General features: G+C 42.4%; 1 protein-coding gene across 1 annotated transcript in view; it reads right to left on the bottom strand.

Annotated features, from left to right (window-relative positions):
- DNAH9 (dynein axonemal heavy chain 9) overlaps window positions 1–20,647 on the bottom strand; it is a 304,796-nt gene that overhangs the window by 157,221 nt on the left and 126,928 nt on the right. Inside the window, exons 30-34 of the mRNA XM_024127927.3 lie at window positions 18,393–18,531; window positions 15,275–15,562; window positions 6,896–7,106; window positions 2,407–2,534; window positions 666–774 (exon numbers count right to left, since the gene is read on the bottom strand). Coding sequence (XP_023983695.1) covers window positions 666–774; window positions 2,407–2,534; window positions 6,896–7,106; window positions 15,275–15,562; window positions 18,393–18,531 — 875 coding nt within the window. The remainder of the gene's footprint in view (window positions 1–665; window positions 775–2,406; window positions 2,535–6,895; window positions 7,107–15,274; window positions 15,563–18,392; window positions 18,532–20,647) is intronic.

Here is a 20,647-nt window from a genome sequence, read left to right on the forward strand (position 1 = left end):
CATCCCAGAGACTTATTTGCTGTTTGTACTGAAGGCTGGGCTTGAAAAGAACAGAGATCTGGCCGAGGTCTGACAGGGCAAATGGGTTTGCTATTGGGATCAACTCCGACTGACTGATAATAGCTGATGGAAAGCAGTGTTGAGAAGGATCCTGAGGCCAAGTCTAGGCTCAGGAGGAAAGCAGGCTGTGACTGATTAGCAATAGTTGTCATGGTGAGGAAAGGTGCAGATCGCATGGTGGCCCCCAAAAGGATGGAACCGTGTCCCACCCAGGAAAGTTAACATATAAAGTTATTATTTTCCACCAGGATGTGGTGAGAAATTTCAATGCTCAGTCATCTTCATTAGCCTTCATGGAGGCTAGAACTGGCCTGAAAGTAGCCTAATTCGAGGCACTTATGTGCAGAGGACCGTTGTTCAGCTCAGGGGCCAATCCCTTCCCATTACCGTAACATTTCTGAATTGAGACGCTCACATGGTCCTGGCTGTAGAGCACTGGCTCACGTTTGTGGGTGTGGATTAGGGCTGAGAATCAGGCCGGGGTTTTGGATGATCAATGTCTGGCTCTGTTCGGAGCTTCCTTCAGAGCCAGCAACGTCATATGTATCACTAGAGGCACCCGTTTTCAACTGAGCAGTTGTGGTTTTTCCTTTCGTGGGCCATACCTGCTCTGGAGACAGTGGCTGGCGTGGCCGTGCGCAGGTGGCTGATCTCAAAGAGGAGCCTCATTGTGGGATTCAGAGGGATCCTCTCGTTGCTCGCCAGGGTCAGCACCTGGACACACGGGGAGGGACACGGCAGGTGGGGAGGAGTTAGGTCACATGGCCAGCTAGGGGGAGTTAGGCTATTATTCCTGATAGGAATTAGGATGATTATTTTCTTCTTTGTGATTATAAGTATTTTCTAAATTTTCTGCAACAATCCTCTCTCTCTCCTTCTGTAACCCCTTTACCTCCATCCCTGTTGTGTGTATTGAATCAGGAAAAAAGCTACCTAAAAAGCTTAAGTGGATGTCAATGATTTGAATGAACTAGACCATAATGAAAAAGTAGGATAATTAAAGGAAAAGAGCTCAGGTTTCATACAACTCCTGTTTCTTTTGGAAGAGCACACACTTATTCTAATGATTCTGTAAACGTTGAAACCATCGTAAAACGTCTAACCTAGATGTGCTTTACGAACAAGTTTAGAAACAGTTCCCAGCTTAACAGCCACTTTATTGGCATTCAGTTTTCATTGTTTATAAAAAATAAAACATATTCTCCATGGATAAAGATTGGTCACCAGTGAGGATGCAGGACAGGCTCAGAATGTTTCTGATCCTCAGTTTCCTTATTTATAAACAAAGAACAAAAATCTTTTAAAGATTTGAATAAATGATTTCAGATTCTTTTCAGCTCTAAATATTGAATTAACCTGCATGCAGAAGATTCTGAAGGAAATTACAACAATACTAAAAACACGTGAGTGATGGCAGTGCCACTGAAGAAAGTGAAAGTTGCTCTATGGGATGAATCAGTTCTAAGACGTCTACTGAAGATACCGGTGAGTGAAATCAGGATCTTGAAGAGTTACCTGCTATGTGCACTCCATGTTCACTGGAGCATTATTTACAATAGCCAAGATATAGAAACAACCTAAGTGTCTGTTGATGGAGGAATGGATAAAGAAAATGTGATACACACACACACACACACACACACACACACACACACACACACACAGTGGAGTATTATTCAGCCATAAAAAGAAGGAAATCCTTCTCCAGGTTCATCCATGACAACATGGATGGACCTGGAGAGTGTTATGGTATGTGAAATGTCAGACAGAGAAAGACAAACGCTATATGATCTCCTTATATGTGGAATCTTAAAAAAATAAACTCAAAGAAACAGAGGGTAGGTTGGTGGTTTCCAGGGATGGGGGTGTGGGGCGGGCAGAGGAAATGCGTGATGGTGGTCAAAGGGTACAAACTTCCAGTTACAAGATGAGTAACGTCACGTACAGCATGGTGACTAGAGTTAATAATACTGTATTGTGTACTTGAAAGTTGCTAAGAGTAGATCTTAGAAGTTCTCACCACAGACACACACACACACACACACACACACACGTGTAATTATGTGAGGTAATGGAGGTGTTAACTAACTTTGTGGTAATCATTTTGCAATATATATTTCAAATCATCACGTTGTACACCTTACACTTACACAGTGTTATATATCAATTATATATTGACAATGTTATATGTCAGTTATATCTCAATAAAGCAGGAAAAAATAAAGACAGCAGTAATGATTCCTTGCTCGGGGCCAGTCCTCTGTGGAATCAAGGTTTCCAGATGTGCCTAGGGACTGGTTTCATGGATGATTAGGGATGACGTGGGGTCCCCTTCCCCCTTGGTACCTTGTTATCATCCATGACAGTGTTCAGAGACTCGATCCACATTGGATCTATGTCACCATCCAGTAGAATCCACTTGGGCCCATCATGGGTGATGTTGGAAAGCTCCCGCATGACGGAAGAGAACAATCCTAAGAGGAACCATGGATATGTTCATTTCCGGGTCACCATCAATCTCCTTCCTCTTAAAACAGCCTTTTCCTAACAGCTACAACACTCAGAAGGAGGTGTACATAGGCAGGTCAGAACTGGCTTTGTATCTACGCTGTTAAGAATCTGACCACTCCCAAGGTTCCACTCTCTCTGTGCTCTGGCCCAGCTTTTTGTAAGAACAGCAGCAACAGCAAAATAAGAAGGAAACCTGATGGTACTACTTTTTAACTGACAAGGGACCCAGTGAACCATTTCAACAGGCAACTGTGATGTGATGGAATTACATAAACCCTTCTTAGGCAAGGTTTTCATCCTTTGAAACTGCAGCCTGGGAAAATTCTGCCAAACGCAGGCTTTGAGAGAAGGCCCTATGTGATTCTAGTTGGCGTTACATGAAACTTATCTCTTAATTTGGATAGAATTGATTTGTTATAATACTAAGCTTTCCCAATCAATAATATGGTATGTCTTTTCATTTATTCAAATATTGTTTTATGTTCCTTAATAAATTTTTACAGCATTTTCAATGTATCTCTTTGGCTAAATGTATCCCTAAATATTTCAGTTCTTATTGTTATTGTGAATGGAATTTTTTTTTCCTGACTTTCAGTTTTAATTGACTACTGCTAGTATAGAAAAAAGCTTTCAAATTTTGTGTATTTTATTTTATACTTAGTTACCTTTAATACATTTTCTTATTAATTCTAGTGATTTTTCAATACTGTCTCTAGAGTTTTATAGGTATAAAGTGGTATAATCACCAAAATAATAATTATCTCCTTTCCTCCAATTTATATGATATATTCCATTTTCCTGTCTTACTGCATTTTCCAGAATCCCACCAAGCAAATCTGAATAATAATGTTGGTAATAGGTCTCCTTAGCTTATTTCTGGTTTTAATGGAATTGGCTTTATTTTCTCATCATTCAGAATGCTCTTTTTTTCCTTTTGGCTTTAGGTAGAGTATTAATTGTACTTAAGGGATTTCCTTCTATTCCTATTTTACTTAGAATTTTTAAAATTAGGAATGGCTATTGAGTTTTTAGCATCTATTTATTGATCAAATTATTTTATCCTTTAATTTGTCAATGCTTTATGTTAATATTTTAAAAGTAATTGATTTATCCTTACATTCCTGGAACAGATGCTACTTGGTCAGAATGTATTATTCTTTTGAGATACTGATAGATTTTAGTTACTAATATTTTATTCAGAATTTCTAAATCTATATTAATAAGTGAAATTGGGCTATTGTTTTTGGTTCTGCACAAAGGTTGATATCAAGATTATTTTGGCTTCATAAAATGAATTAAGAGGTGTGCTTTTATGATTTTGGAATTACCTTTCTTTTATTCAGCTACTATTTTAAAATTTTCCTTTTCATTCGTTTACTTTTTCTACTTCTTATTGAGTAAATTTTTTAATTCTTTTTTTTCAATAAGTTTTTATCGGAGTATAGTTGCTTCACAATGTTGTGTTAGTTCTTACTGAGTAAATTTTGTTAAAATTATATTTTGCTAGTGGATCATCTATTTCTTCTCGTTTTTCAAATATGTATCATCTAATTGTGTCTCTTCCATTTTAATCTTGTCTATATCTACTGTTACATCTTCTTTCTAGTTCCTAATCTTACATACTTTTACTCTCTCTTTCCCCCATTAATCATGCTCACAATGGACTTATTGGTCTTTACAAAGAACCAGTATTTATATTTATTTATCCTTCCTATATTTTTTTGTTCCTTCCCACTAATTTCAGCTTTTATCCGTATTGGTTTCTTCCCAGTTTTCTTCAGGTTTAGTTTATTACTCTTTGAATAATTTCTTAGGATGGATACTGATTTCCTTTATTTCTAGCCTACCTTCTGTAATTATTTAGAGTTGAGTTTTTCCTTATTGGCTTTAGATGTGTCCCAGAGGTTTCTGTATGAAGTATTCTTCGTTATATTGCTTCCAAGAGGGGTTGCAATTTAATTTTCCCTTTAATCCAGGGCTTACTGTTTCTTGACTGCAAATAGTAAAATTATTTTTGGTCATTTTCTTGCTATTTGTTTCTAATTCTATTGTATTTGTATCATACAATGTGGTGTGAAAATTGATACTTTTGAATTAATTACAATTTCTTCTGTGCCCAACTAAACTTTAATTTTTTGGAAATGTTCCATGAGCCTACCAAGAAAGGAATATTTTCTATTTACAAGATGCAAAGTTCTATATCAGCATGTTATGAGTTTGATGGATGCATTTCCTAATTCTTCTATGTCTATACTTATTTTTCTGTCTACTGAATCTTTCTAATTTTGAAAAAGGTGTATTAATATGTCTACTTTTATCAAGTTCTCTTAAAATGTTTTAAAATGTTATATTCCACTTACTTGAAAGTTCTCATTTAGTGAATACAGATTTATGATTATTATAAATCTTTTTCAATTTCTCCATATTTAATGTGTATATTTAATAAAACTTTAATTAAAATTCCAACACTGTTTAAAATTTGAATTATATTATGTGAGCTTATATTTAATATGGAATAAGAAGTGCCTAAGACTAGCCGAGAAATTACAGAAAAATATTGAGGAGGGATTTACCTCATCACACATGAAAATGATACAAAATGATTATAACCTAGATAGAATGACATTAGTATAGGATTAGATAAACAGGTGAGTGGAACAAAACAGAAAACCCAGAATCAGATGTCAATACAATTGGCCCTCTGTATCTGCGAGTTTCGCATCCATGGATTCAACCGGCCATGGATCGAAAATATTCAGAAAAAAACAATTCTAGAAAGTTCCAAAAAACAAAACTTGAATTTGCCACACACTAGCAACTGTTTATATAGCATTTACACTGTACTTGCAACTATTTATACAACATTTACATTGTATTAGGTGTTATTAGTAATCTAGAGATGAGTTAAAGTATATGGGAGGATGTGCATAGGATAATGCAAATACAATGCCATTTTATGAGGTCTTGAGCATCCATGGATTTTGGTATCCATAGGAGTTCCTGGAACCAATCCCTCATGGATACCAAGGGACAACTGCATATATGACTAGTTGGAATTTAAATTAAGAGGGAAAGGACAGTTTACTTAATAAATGGTGCTGTCACAATCAATTATCCATCTGGAAGGAAATAAAGTTGATTCTCTACCTTAACTCATACTAAGCCCCCAAATAAATTCTAGATGAATAAAAAATGTTAATGTGAAAAGAACCTTTTAGACCAAATTTATGATACTATATAGCTTAAAGTTAGAAAGAGTTATAAACCAAATAGGAATTCCAGGTGCTAAAAAGACTAGACAGACATATTTCCTTCTTAAAAAGTGCATGGTAAACATGCCATGAAGTGTCTGTAGACAAATGGCAGAGAGCGAAAAACCATTAGTGGTGAATATAACAGATACAGGGTTAATGTCTTTGGTATATAAAAATATTCTTACAAACTGGTAAGAAAATAATGAGGAATAAAATTACAAAAGAGCCAATTACTAAGACCAAAAAGAAGGAAAGTATATTAAGCCTCATTAATAGTGAAATAAAAATTAGAGAGGCTGCTCATTAAATCCCACTGTTCTAGGCCTCTGATGGAAGGTCCTAAATTAGAGGAATCCAGGCAGTTTGATCCTGATTGGGAAGACTACTAACACTGGGGTGTTAGGATGGAGCTGAGATTTCCTCATTCCAGAAGCCACATTTGTTTTAGAAAGAGGTCCCATCAGCTCATAGAGAGTTTTCTCCATTTTCTCTTCTGCTCTCTCCCAGTGACAGGAGACACTTTCCAACATCTACCAGTGATTTTTAATTCTTTGAAGGTGAGGCTGAGGTCAGCACCGAGTGAGCATGGGTTTGCTGTGGAAGGGACCGTGGTTCCAGGATCCCCCTGAGATGAGTTTTCTGTAGCAGCTTCCCCATCACTCCTGGGCCGATGCTGATAGGGAGGTACCCTCTGAGGGATGCTACACTGAACTGCTCCTTTCAGATGAGCGGTGGCTTCCCTATCCTACCCACGTCTTACACCCTCTGCCAGGCAACGTAGAGACTCCATGATTGGCGTTCCAGAATCACGAAACTGTATCTGAGAATGTCTGCCTTGCTTTATCCTCTTTAAGGTGCCCTCTCTCAAGAGGCAGCTGAAGAGTCCCCAAGGAAAGAGACTATCCCAAGGGCTGAGGTTCCCGTCCAAGCCAAAATCGGTTTCCTTTCTTTGATTCTTTCCACCTTCTTTTCTAACCCGATACAGATCAGCCCAATGTTCCCTCCTCTGCATTCACCCTACTGCACTGTCTTCTGTCTAAGGGGCTGAGCTAGTCGTATCCCGCTCTCACCATCCTTCCATTCTCGTGTGGCTGGATTGATGATGCCAAAGAGTTCATCGCTGGTGACTGCTTTGGGGTTGAGGTCAGTCCAGACGGGGCGGCGTTTCATGATCTGGTAGGTCTTGTGCAAGGACCTCAGCACCTGCGACTTGCCAGTTCCCGCGCTGCCCACCACGAACACGGAGTGCCGCACAGCCAGAAGCTCCTCCAGCTGGACCACCTGGGAGACATGGAATTCAGCCAGAGTGACCAGCGTGTCACTCACCCACGTCCTAACTGCTCTTCTGTGAGCCAGACTGGTGTCTGAAGTGAGACCTGAGTTCAACACAGGAAGGGTTACTCCCCGCAAGACGTGATGGGGTTGTAAATGTGGTGGCAACATGATTCATTTACTCACTTATTCATCATTCCATCCTATAATTATTAGTCACAACAAAGTGCTAGGGAGAGTGCCTGGTGAGGGAGATTCAGAGATGACTTTCTGGCCCTCCATCATCTCACAGTCTGATGGAGAAGCAAGTCATGTTGACAAATTATTATCATGTAAGGTGATAACTGCTATAGCTGATGTATTTATTAAGAGCTATGGGAGAAGACAGGAAGAAACAATTGATTTTGTACAGGTAAAGGGAACACGAAAGGCTTCACAGAGAAGGGGGCATTTGAACTGGGGCTTCAGGGATGAGTAGGAGTTTGCCAAGAAGATGAACAGGAAGGATATTCCAGGCAGAGGAAACAGCACAAACAAAGGCTTGTGGTGTGACAGAGCATGACATGGTTGGCCAGATGGTTTGATGAGGCTGGAGTCAAGGAGCTCCTTGAGGACAATGGTCACATTGAAGGTATCATCACTCTTGTTCTAGTTTGCCTCCAGGCTCACCTTTCTACACTGTTGTACACTTACTGGAATGAAAATCTGATCAAGTCACTGCCATCACGTTGTCCCTTCAGTGGCTCTCCATAGTTTTAGTGATGAAATCCCAAATCCCTACACTGGTTTACAAGGCCCTTTTGCAGCTTGGCCCAAAACAGCTTCCAGTTTTATCTCTCATCCCTCAGCACACACATACCAGGTAGACAATTTCTTGGAGCTTTAATGATTCTCTTTCCTGTGCCTGGGCCTTTAACACACCGTGCTTTCTGTTCAGAAGTGATCCCGTCTCCTGCCTTCTTCTGGCCAGCCCCTACACACCCTGAAGCCTGGGTAGGTGTCCCATACCTAGAGCCTGCATCCTAGCACTTACCAATATTGCAATGGTTACTTACTTTTCTGTCTGCCTATTAGATTATCAGCTCCTCAAAGGCAGGCAGGACAGGGCTTTTATTGATATTTCTCTATTTTCAGGGTCTAGCAGAGAATCTGGCAGAGACCAAGTGCTGAAGAAATATTTGCTGGAAATGTGAAGAATGGGGACTTCCCTGGTGGCACAGTGGTTAAGAATCCACCTGCCAATTCAGGGGACAGGTTCAAGCCCTGGTCCAGGAAGATCCCGCATGCCACGGAGCAACTAAGCCCGTGCGCCACAACTACTGAGCCTGCGCTCTAGAGCCCACGAGCCACAACTACTGAGCCTGCGTGCCTAGAGCCCGTGCTCCGCAACAAGAGAAGCCACCGCAATGAGAAGCCCGCACACCACAATGAAGAGTAGCCCCCGCTTGCTGCAACTAGAGAAAGCCTGTGCACAGCAACGAAGACCCAATGCAGCCAAAAACAAACAAACAGACAAACAAACAAATAAATAAATAATTTTTTTTTTAAATGTGAAGGATGGCTGGAAAGGTTGGATGACCCCTATCAGGAAAGGTCTTGCATGTCATGAGCTAAAACATTTGAACTTTATTGTAGATCAGGTTTCCTCATACTTTATACTATAAATCCTTAATAGCTGAGGAAAGTGAACTGAAGAGGAAATGTGCTAAAATGTTGACAGGGTAGTGGGACAACAGAAAGTTTTTTCCCAAAACATTTTATTTATTCTACATTAAAAAAATTACACTACTATATATGAAACAGATAACCAACAAGGACCTACTGTATAGCACACGGAACTATGCTCAGTATTTTATAACCGCTTATAAGGGAAAAGAATCTGAGAAAGTATATATATATATATATTCAGATATACGTTTCTGAATCACTGTGCTGTACACCTGAAACTAACACGACATTGTAAATCAACTCTACTTCAATAAAATTTTTAAAAAGTAAAGAAAATTAATTTAAAATGACTCCTATATTTAAAAAAATTTAATTGATAGGAGTGTTAAAAAGAATCCTAGAATTGTACAACAAGGGAATTAGGAGAGTGGTACCACTTATATGAAGAGAGTAATATAAAGGTAGCTGATAAATGGCTCTTTGGGGAACAGGGCAATTAGCTTCCATTGCGGAAGGATAATTTATTGGGATACTGAGTTTTGCTCTCCATAGCATCAATATCTTTTTCTCCTCCATCCCAAGCTATTGCTGTTCCTCTGATTCAAAACCCAAAACCACCCAAAAGAGATTCTCAATCCTGGCTCTTGTTTTCAGCTTTCAGGGACTCAATGCAGGATCTTCCCAGATAAAAATGAGGGAAATGATCAGGAGGGGTCTCTGAGGAGCTGCCATCTAAGCTAACATATGAATGAAAAAGAGTCAGCCATGTGAAGACCAGTGGTAGAGCATTCCAGGTGGAGTGACAGTGAGTGCAAAAGCCTTAAGTTCAGCAGCAAGCTTGGAGGGCTCAGAGAACAGAAAAATAAAAAATAAAAAAAATTTAAAAAGGAAGATGGAGCAGTGTAAGATGAGATAAGAGAGGTAAGCAGGGGGCAGGTATGCAGAAATTGATACTTGGAATTTTATTCTGAGTACAACAGAAAGCATTTGGAAGATTTTAAGCATGAAACTGACCTGAGGGTATTGCATCAAAACGGAGGAGGGCGGGGGGGGGCGGGGCGGAGAACAGGAGAGGTGGTGGCAGTGGATGGTGCTCTGGCTACTGAATGGAGACTGTATTATAAACCTAGGTTGTTGTTTTTTTTTCCGTGAACTACTACTGACTGATTCCCTGATATCAGAAAGACTTAAAATTGCTTTCTAGTTCCATCAACTTCTTTTTTGTTCAACAACTGTATTAAGACATGATTCACATACCATAAAATTCACCTTTTTCCAGTGGCTTTTAGCATATTCACAGGATTATACAACCATCACCACTATCCAATTTTAGAACATTTTCATCAACCCAAAAGGAAAAACCAGACCCATCAGTAGTCACTCCCCATCCCTACTCCTAATTCATCCCTGTGCAGCCCCTGATACACATTCTGTCTCTATAAATTAGACTATTCTGGGCATTTCAGAAAATGAAATGACCTCTTTCACTTACAATGTTTTCAAGGCTCATCTATGCCGTAGCATGTACCAGTACTTCATTCCTCTTTACAGCTGAATGAAATTCCATTACATAGGTATACCACATTTTGTTTGTCCATTTATCAACTGATGAGTGGGTTATTTCTACTTTGACTGTGATTAATCCATCAAGTTTTGACAGTATCTTTTGTAAGGTAAATATATATGTATCTCTATCCTTCCTTTTACCTTTTCTTCTCTTTTCCATCTCCTATCTTCTGCCAGACACATTATACTCTTCCATTGCCATGTTTGATAATATTTACATTCTGTTTCATGCTTAGATTTAGACCTTCTCTCTTTTCCATGATTCTAAGAGTTGAAGACAAATAGCGGCTTAGATTTTTACAACTGTAGATATTTTTCACTACAGAAGAAAGCAGTTGCCTGGAATACATCACGTTCTCTGTGGGCCTCGTGTCATGACTTGACAGAGGATGTTCTGAGCATCAACTCAAGGTCAAATAGATACTCTTTTCTTACACTCTATATATTGATCAATATCAGGTTCACACTTACTTTAAAAAAATCCTTTTTCTCTTAGTGTTTTTATTTTCTTTCCTTCTTCTTTGTTAAGACAGACATATGCCTTAGTTCTCATAACTGAGAATTTCAATAAAACACATGAGACATTTCATCTTGTTTATCTATTCTTCCTTTGAATATATCTAGTTTTCAGGTCCTTTTTCTTAGAGACCATGGACTTCCTGACTTGATTTGGATTGGTTGCTTTCTAGGTCTGCTAACAACTATAATTCAAGGACTTCCTTTATTTGATTCTTAAATTTTTGAATCCCATGATATTTTTCTTGTTTTTCATCCTCGTTGTGCTATAGTATGTCCTCAAGTAACTTAATCAAATAGGATGCATACATAGTAAAATTTGTAACTCTTTGAAAATATCCTGAATGATAATTTGGTACGTAATTAGTTTTGAGATCATTTCCCCTCAGAACTTTGAAGGAATGGTTTCCTTGTCCTCTACTATCTGATATTGCTGGTAAGAGGTTCTGATGTCACCCTGAATTTCATTCCTTCCTGGGTCACCTGTACCACCTTCTCAATCCGTCACCCAGCCAGGAAACTCTTATTTTTTTCTGGTGACCCTTGACTCCTGAAATTCCATTATGACGTGTCTTGGTATAAGTCCATTGAAATCCACTCTGTTCAGTACTGACTGAGCCCATCCAATCTGGACACGTTTGTCCAGTTCTGCAAGTGCTCTCTTTCTAGAATTCCCATTGGCAACACGTTACGTAACCTAGATCAATCCTCTATGTGTCACCTTGACTCTCACACTATCTGTCTCTCTTTGTGTGTGCGTTATATATATTATACTTTGTTATACACATACATACATATGTATATAGTTTCATCCTGGGAGATTTCCTTGACTTTACCTTCCAATCCTCGCATTGAATTTTGTGTGTTATCAGTGATTCAATTTTACATTTCAAAGAGCTCTTTACAATTCTCCAATAGTTCTTTTAATTTTTTGATAGCATCTCATTCTTGTTTTATGGATCTCGTTTTATTTTCGTTAAGGATACTAACTAGGACTTTAAAACGTTCTCTTCCTAACTTCCCCTGGAGTCAGCTGCTGCGTGTGTATGTGCGTTTGTGTGTGGGTGTCTGTCGGTCTGTCTGTCTCTTGTGTTGTTGATTGCCTCCAGCACCTGGTGAGCCTCAGGTTTAAACAGAGAGCTGCACTGTGTTTTCTAGGAGGCTGGGGTGGGTGCTGTCTGCGGCTTGATATGCGGGTCTCCTTCCAGGTAGGGAGGACTGACAGGGAGGTCTGTGCTCCCGGTCAGATCTTGGCCTTTGTCTTTATTCTTCTACTTGTGGGTGAGTGAGCAGGTGCTGGCCTGCAGGCAGAGGAGCCCAAACAGAATGTATGGACTTCAAAGCCTTAGAGCAGTCATAGTTTCCCTCCTGAAGAGTTTATTAAATTCCCTTAGACTTTTCTTTTTGGCTGCAGTTACACACTTGGCTGTGCATGGTCCACATTCTTGGGAACCTGGGCCTAGAAGGGGGAGCTGGGGGAGAGTGTGGGGAGCTAAGTGGTACAATGACTGGGTAAACAGACTTAATGCCCTCCCCCACCGGCTTAAGGCGCCCCCCCACTCCCCGCCCCGTGTTCTCAGTCCTCTTCCCCATCCCTGCCCTCCTTCACTGCTTAGTCCAAGCCCTGAGCTTCTCCAGGGTTCTGCTTGGCAGACTGGCCGCCTCCTGGCTCCTCTTCCCCTGAAGCCCTTTCTAAGCATATTTGAGCCTGCAGCACCCCCTGCTCTGTTTGATCTGTCAACCTGCTTTCATCCTCTTCCCATCTTTCCAGAAATCTATTCTTATATCCCCTTCCCACTTTTCACACTTCTATGGGCTTATTCCTTTTTTTTTTTTTTTAAGTTATATTATCACTTTTAAAAGATTGCAGGATGCCTTCTCAAACCAGAGCTTCCCTAGAGGTTTTTGATGAATTAACTTTAAAAAGTTCAAGTGTACTGTGCTATACAGCAGAAATTAGACAACATTGTAAATCACCTATATTTCAAAGAAAACAGTTCAAGTGGACAGTGTAAATGAAAAGTGGGTAGAAAACATCATCTACTGCAAGAACCTTTAGTAGATGGCATCTGTCTTATCAGAGGAGCAGAAAGTGGTTATGAAAAGAAGGGAAAAAAAAAAAAGAAAAGAAGGGAAGAAAAAGAAGGAAACAATGTGGGGCAACTGACAAATAAATAGAAAGAAAGAGTGAGATTCTGAGCAGAAAAAAGTGCAGAAAATGGGGAAGGAGGGTCGTTTGCCTTAGCAGACCCTCAGAGGCTGGGAAGATGTGGACTGTCCTGATTCTAAGATGTCAGCCTCAGTGCCTGCGTCCTAGGAGCCTCATCGGATTAACTCATCTCTGGGGGGAGGGTGCCCTCAGGATCACAGCCTTTCAGAGGAAGGCCCTTGTCTGGCGCCCAAAGCCCTCTGTAACATGGCCGCCTATTATCTTTTAGGCCCTATTGCTCCCCACCCCCCACCCCAATACCTTTTCCTCCAGCCACACTGGACTTCTTGTCGTGGCTTGCACAATCTCTACGTCTCCCCGTCCACCCTCGGCTGACCCTCTTCCCTCTATCTGGGAGGCCTTCCTGCCGTCTCTACCTTTAAAAAGTCTATCTACCAAACTTGAGAGGAGAGGTTGGGAGTGGGGATGGCTCCACGGGCAAAACCAATCACAGCTGCAAAGGACCAGGTGATGCTTCGCTTTCTTCTGTAAAATGTAATCTCCAAAATGAAAGCAGACACCAGTTCTGTTTCTCTGTAGCCAGAGCTTAACCTCAACCAATGCAAGTACTGTGTGCTAGAAGCCCCACCTGGAGTGGAGAAGGAACCAGTCCCCAGTCTGTAAGTCCCTGAAGGGGGAGCACTTTCTCTCCTGTGAAGCAGCTTGGTGGCACATCCTGGAGAGGTAATAGTTCAGGAAAAAAAAATTCTGTCCTTATCCCTGGATTCCAGGACCCTCTCTTGTGGCACCTGTCACATCCTCCTTCCAGGTTTAGTTATTTGTGTGCAGGCACTTCTACTGTAACAACATCGATACATCCTAAAAATGTTACCTTCTGCCAACAGACTCATGGAGAAACAAGATTGCGCAGACCACTCAAAATGTACAGAATGTTGTATCCAAAGCCCTCAAAGCTCAACAATGCATCCTAATCCCAATAAAAACACTAGCACAGTGAAGTCACTAGAGCATTTGCAACCTACCTCACGTCCGTTTATCCTCTGAAACCTTAAATCTGGGGGCCTGTGCTTCTTTTTTCAAGAGGTAGATCATGGGTGTATGAATTTCTAATAAAGAACTAAAGATCGGATGTAGATGGAGCCTTCTTCACTAATCCACTGTTTTAACACATGAGGAAGTGACTTCACCCACCCTAAGCCTCCCCAGAAAACAGCACAAACCTCCATGGTTCCTACAGCCTTGAGACTAGCTATACTTGCACTAAAGTTTCAGGTTTTCTTTCTTAAAGTCTATGTCTATTGTTAAATGTATTCATTTTCTATGGCTGTAACAAATTACTGCAGGCTTAATGTCTTAAAATGACACAACTTTAATATCTTACAGTTGCGTGGTCAGAAGTCTTACTGGGCTCAAATCAAGGTGTTGAGGGCTGATTCCTTCTGAAAGCTCTGTGTGTGTGTGTGTGTGTGTGTGTGTGTGTGTGGTGGAGGGTCAGTTCTCTTGCCTTTTCTAGCGTCTAGGGGCTGCCCACACTCCCTGGCTCATGGCCCCGTCCTCCACCCTCAAAACCAGCAGTGGCTGGTTGAGTCTTCCTCCGTGGGGGTCACTGACACTCTCTGTCTCCCTCTTTCACTTAGAAAGACCGTCGTGATTATACTGGGCCACCTGGATAAACCCAGATCATCTCCCCACAGCCCAGTCAGCTGATTAGCAACCTTAACGCCATCTGTGACCTTAATCCCCCCTTGCCACGTAATGTAACACGTTCACAGATTCGGGGGATTAGGACGTGGACATCTTTGGCGGGGTAGGGGGAGGCATTATTCTATCTACCACCCTCAGGTCTTTCTTTAATTGTGTAAAGCTTACGGCTGATCACTTCAAAGCATTTTCAAGATCAGAAAAATGCATATGAACCAACACAGCTTCCACTTTACCTGACTGTCATTCCTGTATAATGGTGCATGAAGTAATTCCCATGAAAGGAACACGTGCTATAGCAAAGCCTGTGTCTCATTCCTCCCATGAAAATGTGAACCCCCTGACGGTAGGGGCTTTGTCCTTCTTTTGCATTCCTCACCACACATTCCACACTGTGGATGTCCCAAAAAAGAGCTACTGAGATGAACTGAGTTATCGCAAAGTCTATAAGTATCTGTACCTCTAAAGCTACCCTTTGGATTAAGGATGAAGTATAATCCATCGTCCAAGAAAAGAATTAAGAGACAAAAAAATGTTGGGAGGGAAAAGCCTGTACCTTGAGCACAAAGTTGTCCTCAGCCTGGAGCTTCAGCTCCACCACAGCCTTCCTAACCAAAGCTTCGAAGTTGAGGTCTCTCCTCCGAGGGACATTCAGGGCGGGAAACAGGTCCCCGATCAGGCCCATGAACACAGGTATGTCGTCTGTCACAATCTTGGGGACGTTGAAGTCTCGCAGGGAGCGCATCAGGACCTGCTCCTCGGGCCGGTCAGGATCTTCTCGCTTCAGGGACCCCGCCACCACCAGCACAGACTTGATGGCTCTCAGGCCCCAGTCATAGTGATCCTGCGGGAAGGCAGCAGGGTTAGACAAGAGCTGCTGGAATGCACAACCCCACGGGCTCGGGCTAGTGTCTGCAGAGTTAGATAGCACACAGTACTAGGTCACTTTTGAGGCCAAGGCAGAGGCACAGGAAAAGATTAACGACATAGTAGATCAGCATCCAGGATTCTAGTTCCTGGTCTGACATTAGTTACTTTTCTGGCTGTTACGACGACAAAGCAGACACAGAGCATATGGGGGGCTGGGGGTCAGGGAGGTTAAACAGACCGCTTCCAAACCTATCTGGCTACTCCTTGAACATTCAGAGGGTGGAAGGGTTGTCAAGGAGGGAGATGTGTTAGTTCTCAGAGATGGCCGGAGGTGAGTGTACTTGCCTCAAAGAGGCCTTCAAACTCTGAGAAAAGGAGAAAAAAAAAGTTCCTTAAAATTTTTGTCAAAGGAGGAACCCAGAGATCACAAGTTCTGAGAGAAGGCTTGTGGGAGGGTGGAGCATACTGCTGACGCCAGCGCTTGGAGTGGAGTGGTGAGGAAGGGGTGGAGCGTGCAGCTCAGAGCACAGACTCTGAGCTCAGACAGACCTCGGTTCAAGGCCCAGCTCTGCTACTTGCTTCACAGCAGGTCGTTATTTAGTTAGAGCTGTGATGCGTGCTACAGAGGACAGCTCAGCGTGCAGGGGACGCAGAAGCATACAGCTGCCTCAGGCCCCCACCCCTGAGGCTGGGGACAGCCCGTCCCTTCTGGCCTGGACTGCACTTCCTCCCCGTCTGTGCTTGACTGGGTCCCAGGTCTTCCTTTCCTTTCAACTTTTTACTTATTTATTTATTTATTTTTGGCTGCATTGGGTCTTCACTGCTGCACTCGGGCTTTCTCTAGTTGAGGTGAGCGGGGTCTACTATTCGTTGTGGTGCGCGGGCTTCTCATTGTGGTGGCTTCTCTTGTTGCAGAGCACGGGCTCTAGGCGCGCAGGCTTCAGTAGTTGTGGCACGCGGGCTCAGTAGTTGTGGCTCTGGGGCTCTAGAGCACCGGCTCAGTAGTTGAGGCTCACGGGCTCTAGAGCGCAGGCTCAGCAGTTGTGGTGCACAGGCTTAGCTGCTTCATGGCATGTGGGATCGTCTCGGACCAGGGCTCGAACCCATGTCCCCTGCGTCGGCAGGCAGATTCTTAACCACTGCGCCACCAGGGAAGTCCCCTCAGGTCTTCCTTGATATTGTTTCTTCAGGGAAGTCTGATCCTTAGCCCAGGTGCAGCCACCGTGTCCTTCGCCTTCATTGTACACTGAACTCAAAGAGCAGCGAAGGTGCAAGAGCACACCCCGGGGAGGGCTGTGACCTGGTGCCTCGGAAGAGGCAGGAGACAGGGTCGCACGTGGTCTTTTGCAGACAGTGATAAGGACGCTGGTCTTTATCCTAAGTACAGTGAGGACCATTTTTAAAAGACCCCTCCAGCTGGTGGCTAAAGAATAGACATGAAGGACTAGAGTAGAGGTACAGAAACTAGTAGAGAGGAATTTCCAAGCAAGAGACATGGGTGCTTGCAACAAAAGTGGTAGAAAGAAAATAAGAAGTATTTGAGAAATATCCACAGGGGAGAAAGAACAGCCGTTCATTCATGATTAGCTGTGGGGCTGAGGAAGAGGAAGGTGTCAAGGATAACTCCAGGCTTCCAGAATCAGCAAGTGAGTAAGCGATGGTTCTCCTGAAGCCCTGAATGCAGCAGTGGGCCTGCGGTGGAGCTGGCAGGACCATTGGCTTTACATACTGAGCTGGAGGTGCATTTTAGACAATCAGGGGGTCTGTGGCATAGACCACTGAATACACAGGCTTTGAGTTCAACAGAGAAGTCTGGGATCGAGACGGGAAAGTGAGTCACTGGGCTGAAGCCAATGGTGGCTGAGAACCGACAGAGAGGATGCAGTGAGCCAGGGCCTGGGAAGTGCTGAGAAAACAGAGGAGGTGGCTTTTTTTTTTTTTTCCTAAATCCATTTTGGATAGATTTCACAGGACTGAGAGAGCTCACTTTGTGGTGGCAAAGGTGATCCAAGTAAACACCCCGAAGGGAAGAGAAACTCATTGGGAACGCCCAGGAAGCTTGACTGGCTGTCCATGACACCAAGAAATTCTCCATCTCCAAGGCATAAACCTTGGAGGCTCTGGGTCATGTTGTAAGGTCTCTTCTTGGGAGGGGCCTGGCCCTGGGCAGAAGCCACATTTAAGGACCAGCAGCAATGAGCAGCATGGTACTGCTTAATGCATGACTTAATGCATGACTCCCTCTCCCCAACCTTCCTCCCATCTCCCGTTCCTTCAGGTACAGACCACTCCCTCCAAGGGCTTTCATTCGCCACTGCAATGTTTCTCATGGGACACTGGTTATCTATGAGGTGCTGCTAAGTATTCTATTAGAAAGGGAGTTCTGGGCTTCCCTGGTGGCGCAGTGGTTGAGAGTCCGCCTGCCGATGCAGAGGACACGGGTTCGTGCCCCGGTCCGGGAGGATCCCACATGCCGCGGAGCGCCTGGGCCTGTGAGCCATGGCCGCAGAGCCTGCGCGTCTGGAGCCTGTGCTCCGCAAAGGGAGAGGCCACAGCAGTGAGAGGCCCGCGTACCGCAAAAAAAAGGGAGTTCTATGGCCAAATCGCTTTTTTTTTTAATGCTGGGCTAAGAAAATGAACGTAAATCTTTATTATAGATGTTTCTAGAGCGTTTAATATGCTTATGGGCACAGTGACTCTCTATGAGAAGGTTCTAATGTTTCCCTAACACGCTGGCCCCAGAACCCGTCCAGAGCTGGGACAATCACACGCAACTGGTCACCTGGTCTAACCAGGGATTGTACCTGTCTGGAGAGAAGCTCTTTGCACAACTCGTAAAGGGTGATGAACTTCCTGGCTAGTAACCGTGCTTCAACGAATCCTTCTGCCACAAGCATGATTTCACAGATCAACTCAAAGTCTGGAACGACCATCGCGCAAGGCCTGTGTAAGGGAGACAGAGGGCTGAGACAGTCCTAACCACACAGTGGAGGGGAGCTTGTAAGACAAGAGACACTGGCTGAGATCACGGACGGAGACGTGTGTGAGTGTGAAAACTGAGACCTTAGCAATTATTTCATTGAAGACTTTCAATGTTAAGATGAGTTAGTAAGGATAAAGGGAGTAAACTCTCTTGCTCAAGGTGATGGATGATGTGAGCAGATGGGGACAGAAGTGGGGCTACAATGCAAGTCTTGTAACTTGGGTCCAGTGTGCCTTATACAAGGCACAGATTAGTAAAGCCTCAGTAATTAGAAGATTACCAATTAGTGATCTTCTGTCATAGATTAGGAGCTAAGGTTGAGGAATAGAGTCTCTCTTGTTATCTGCAAGAAAATGAGAATCTATTTCTCCTCCTCAAAACTTGCCTCCTCCAAGTCTAGATGATCAAACTTATTCTATGCTTATTTGCATACAAATGTCAATACCTAATGCTGAGGTCTGAAGTAGGCACCTATGAACCCCACTTTGCCACAAAATGGCAAATATGAGACTATAGAAGGGGATTTTTGTCTATATATAAGGATTTATTGTGATTTTTTTTCCCTCTCTAGGTCTAGAAACATTTTATTTTAAAATTAGTTAATTTTAAATTTAATTCATTAGGTATGTGATAGGAGACTAAAGTTGTTACGTTTCTTTAATTGCATTTTCCCTACACTGATATAAAATTTTCAAAAACATATCATTCAAGTACATTTTTCCTTTATATTATTTTAAATTGCATTCAAATTCAAAGGAGCAAGGAAATACTTAGATTCTCAAAATTAATTTGTAACCTAAAATAAGGTTAAATATGCATCCGTACAACGGAGTGCAATGCAGCTGTGAAAAATAATGCTTTAGAAAAAATACTATTTAATGACACAGGAAAACATTAATTAATGAAGGCAGGGTACTAAACTCTACAGAGTCTGATCCCAAGTTTGAAAAAGAAGTACTCTGTCCCCACAATACTGGAAGGCAGGTGGCAAGGGGTCACACTGACTTTCTCTGGGTGATAGGACTGGGGTGGGCAGAGCAGAGTCTGCAATCAGACTGCCGAGGTTCAAACTCTAGCTCTGCTGCTTACTAATTGGGTTACTAGCTGACCTGAGTAACTACGGTTACCGTCCTGGGCAATCTGCTCAATCTGTTTTCTCACAGCTCAAAGGCGGATCCCAAGAGTATCTACCTCATAGGGTTCTTGTGAGAGTTAAATGTGAAAGTAGATGTTGTATTTATTATTTTTACAAGTACTTTTCTGGTTTTCCCCCAAATTTTCTTCTATGGGTATATGTTCCCTTTAAATTCAGGGGAAAAAATGTAAGGAATAATTCTTATCAGGGTGATAACCCCTGTCCAGTATTGTTCATAGCACACAGTTTATTTAATAAATACTTTGCATAAGCAAATAGTGATCAGTATAGTACTCTGTGGCACGGGTTCCCACAGCCTGCTGACATTCTTGGTTAAGGTAGGGACCTGCCTGAAGGAGGAGGTACCGCCGCACCCCCGGAGCAGTGAAAGTGAGGGACTGAAGGACACGGGGAGTTTTCCAGTGGCCTCCTGGGCCCCCATGTCCGCAACAGAGAGCGCTGGGTCTCAGTCCAAAGATGAGACAGACAGCTTTGTTTTCGCTCTCACAGCCTCTCTCTCGGTACCAGTTCAGTAGACAGACAATCAGAAGCCATGAAGGATCTTTCAGCTTTCTCTTGGTTGGGCTGACTTCTCTTTTCTGAAAAAAGAACGAAGACTCCAGCCCCTGCTAGGAAATGCTTTTGTGTTTTCTTATCTCAATAAAGAAGATTTAAAAGCGTGGCAATATCCACTGGTGGCAAAGGTAAAATAAAAGAGGTGCTATCATGTATCACCTGTGAGAGAGTCATTCAGCACAGCTCTTTGTAGAAAGCAATTTGGTAATGTGTACCAAGAGCCTTAAAAATGTTCCTCCCTGTTAATTCAGTGATTCCATTCCTGGGAAGCTAGCCAAAGAAAATAATCATGCATACAAAAAAATACTTATGTATAGTATACCATGATGAATAAATTTATTTTCACTGTTATATTTAACTACTGT

This window comes from Physeter macrocephalus, chromosome 14 (assembly GCF_002837175.3).
Source record: "Physeter macrocephalus isolate SW-GA chromosome 14, ASM283717v5, whole genome shotgun sequence".
NCBI classification, from domain to species: domain Eukaryota; kingdom Metazoa; phylum Chordata; class Mammalia; order Artiodactyla; family Physeteridae; genus Physeter; species Physeter macrocephalus.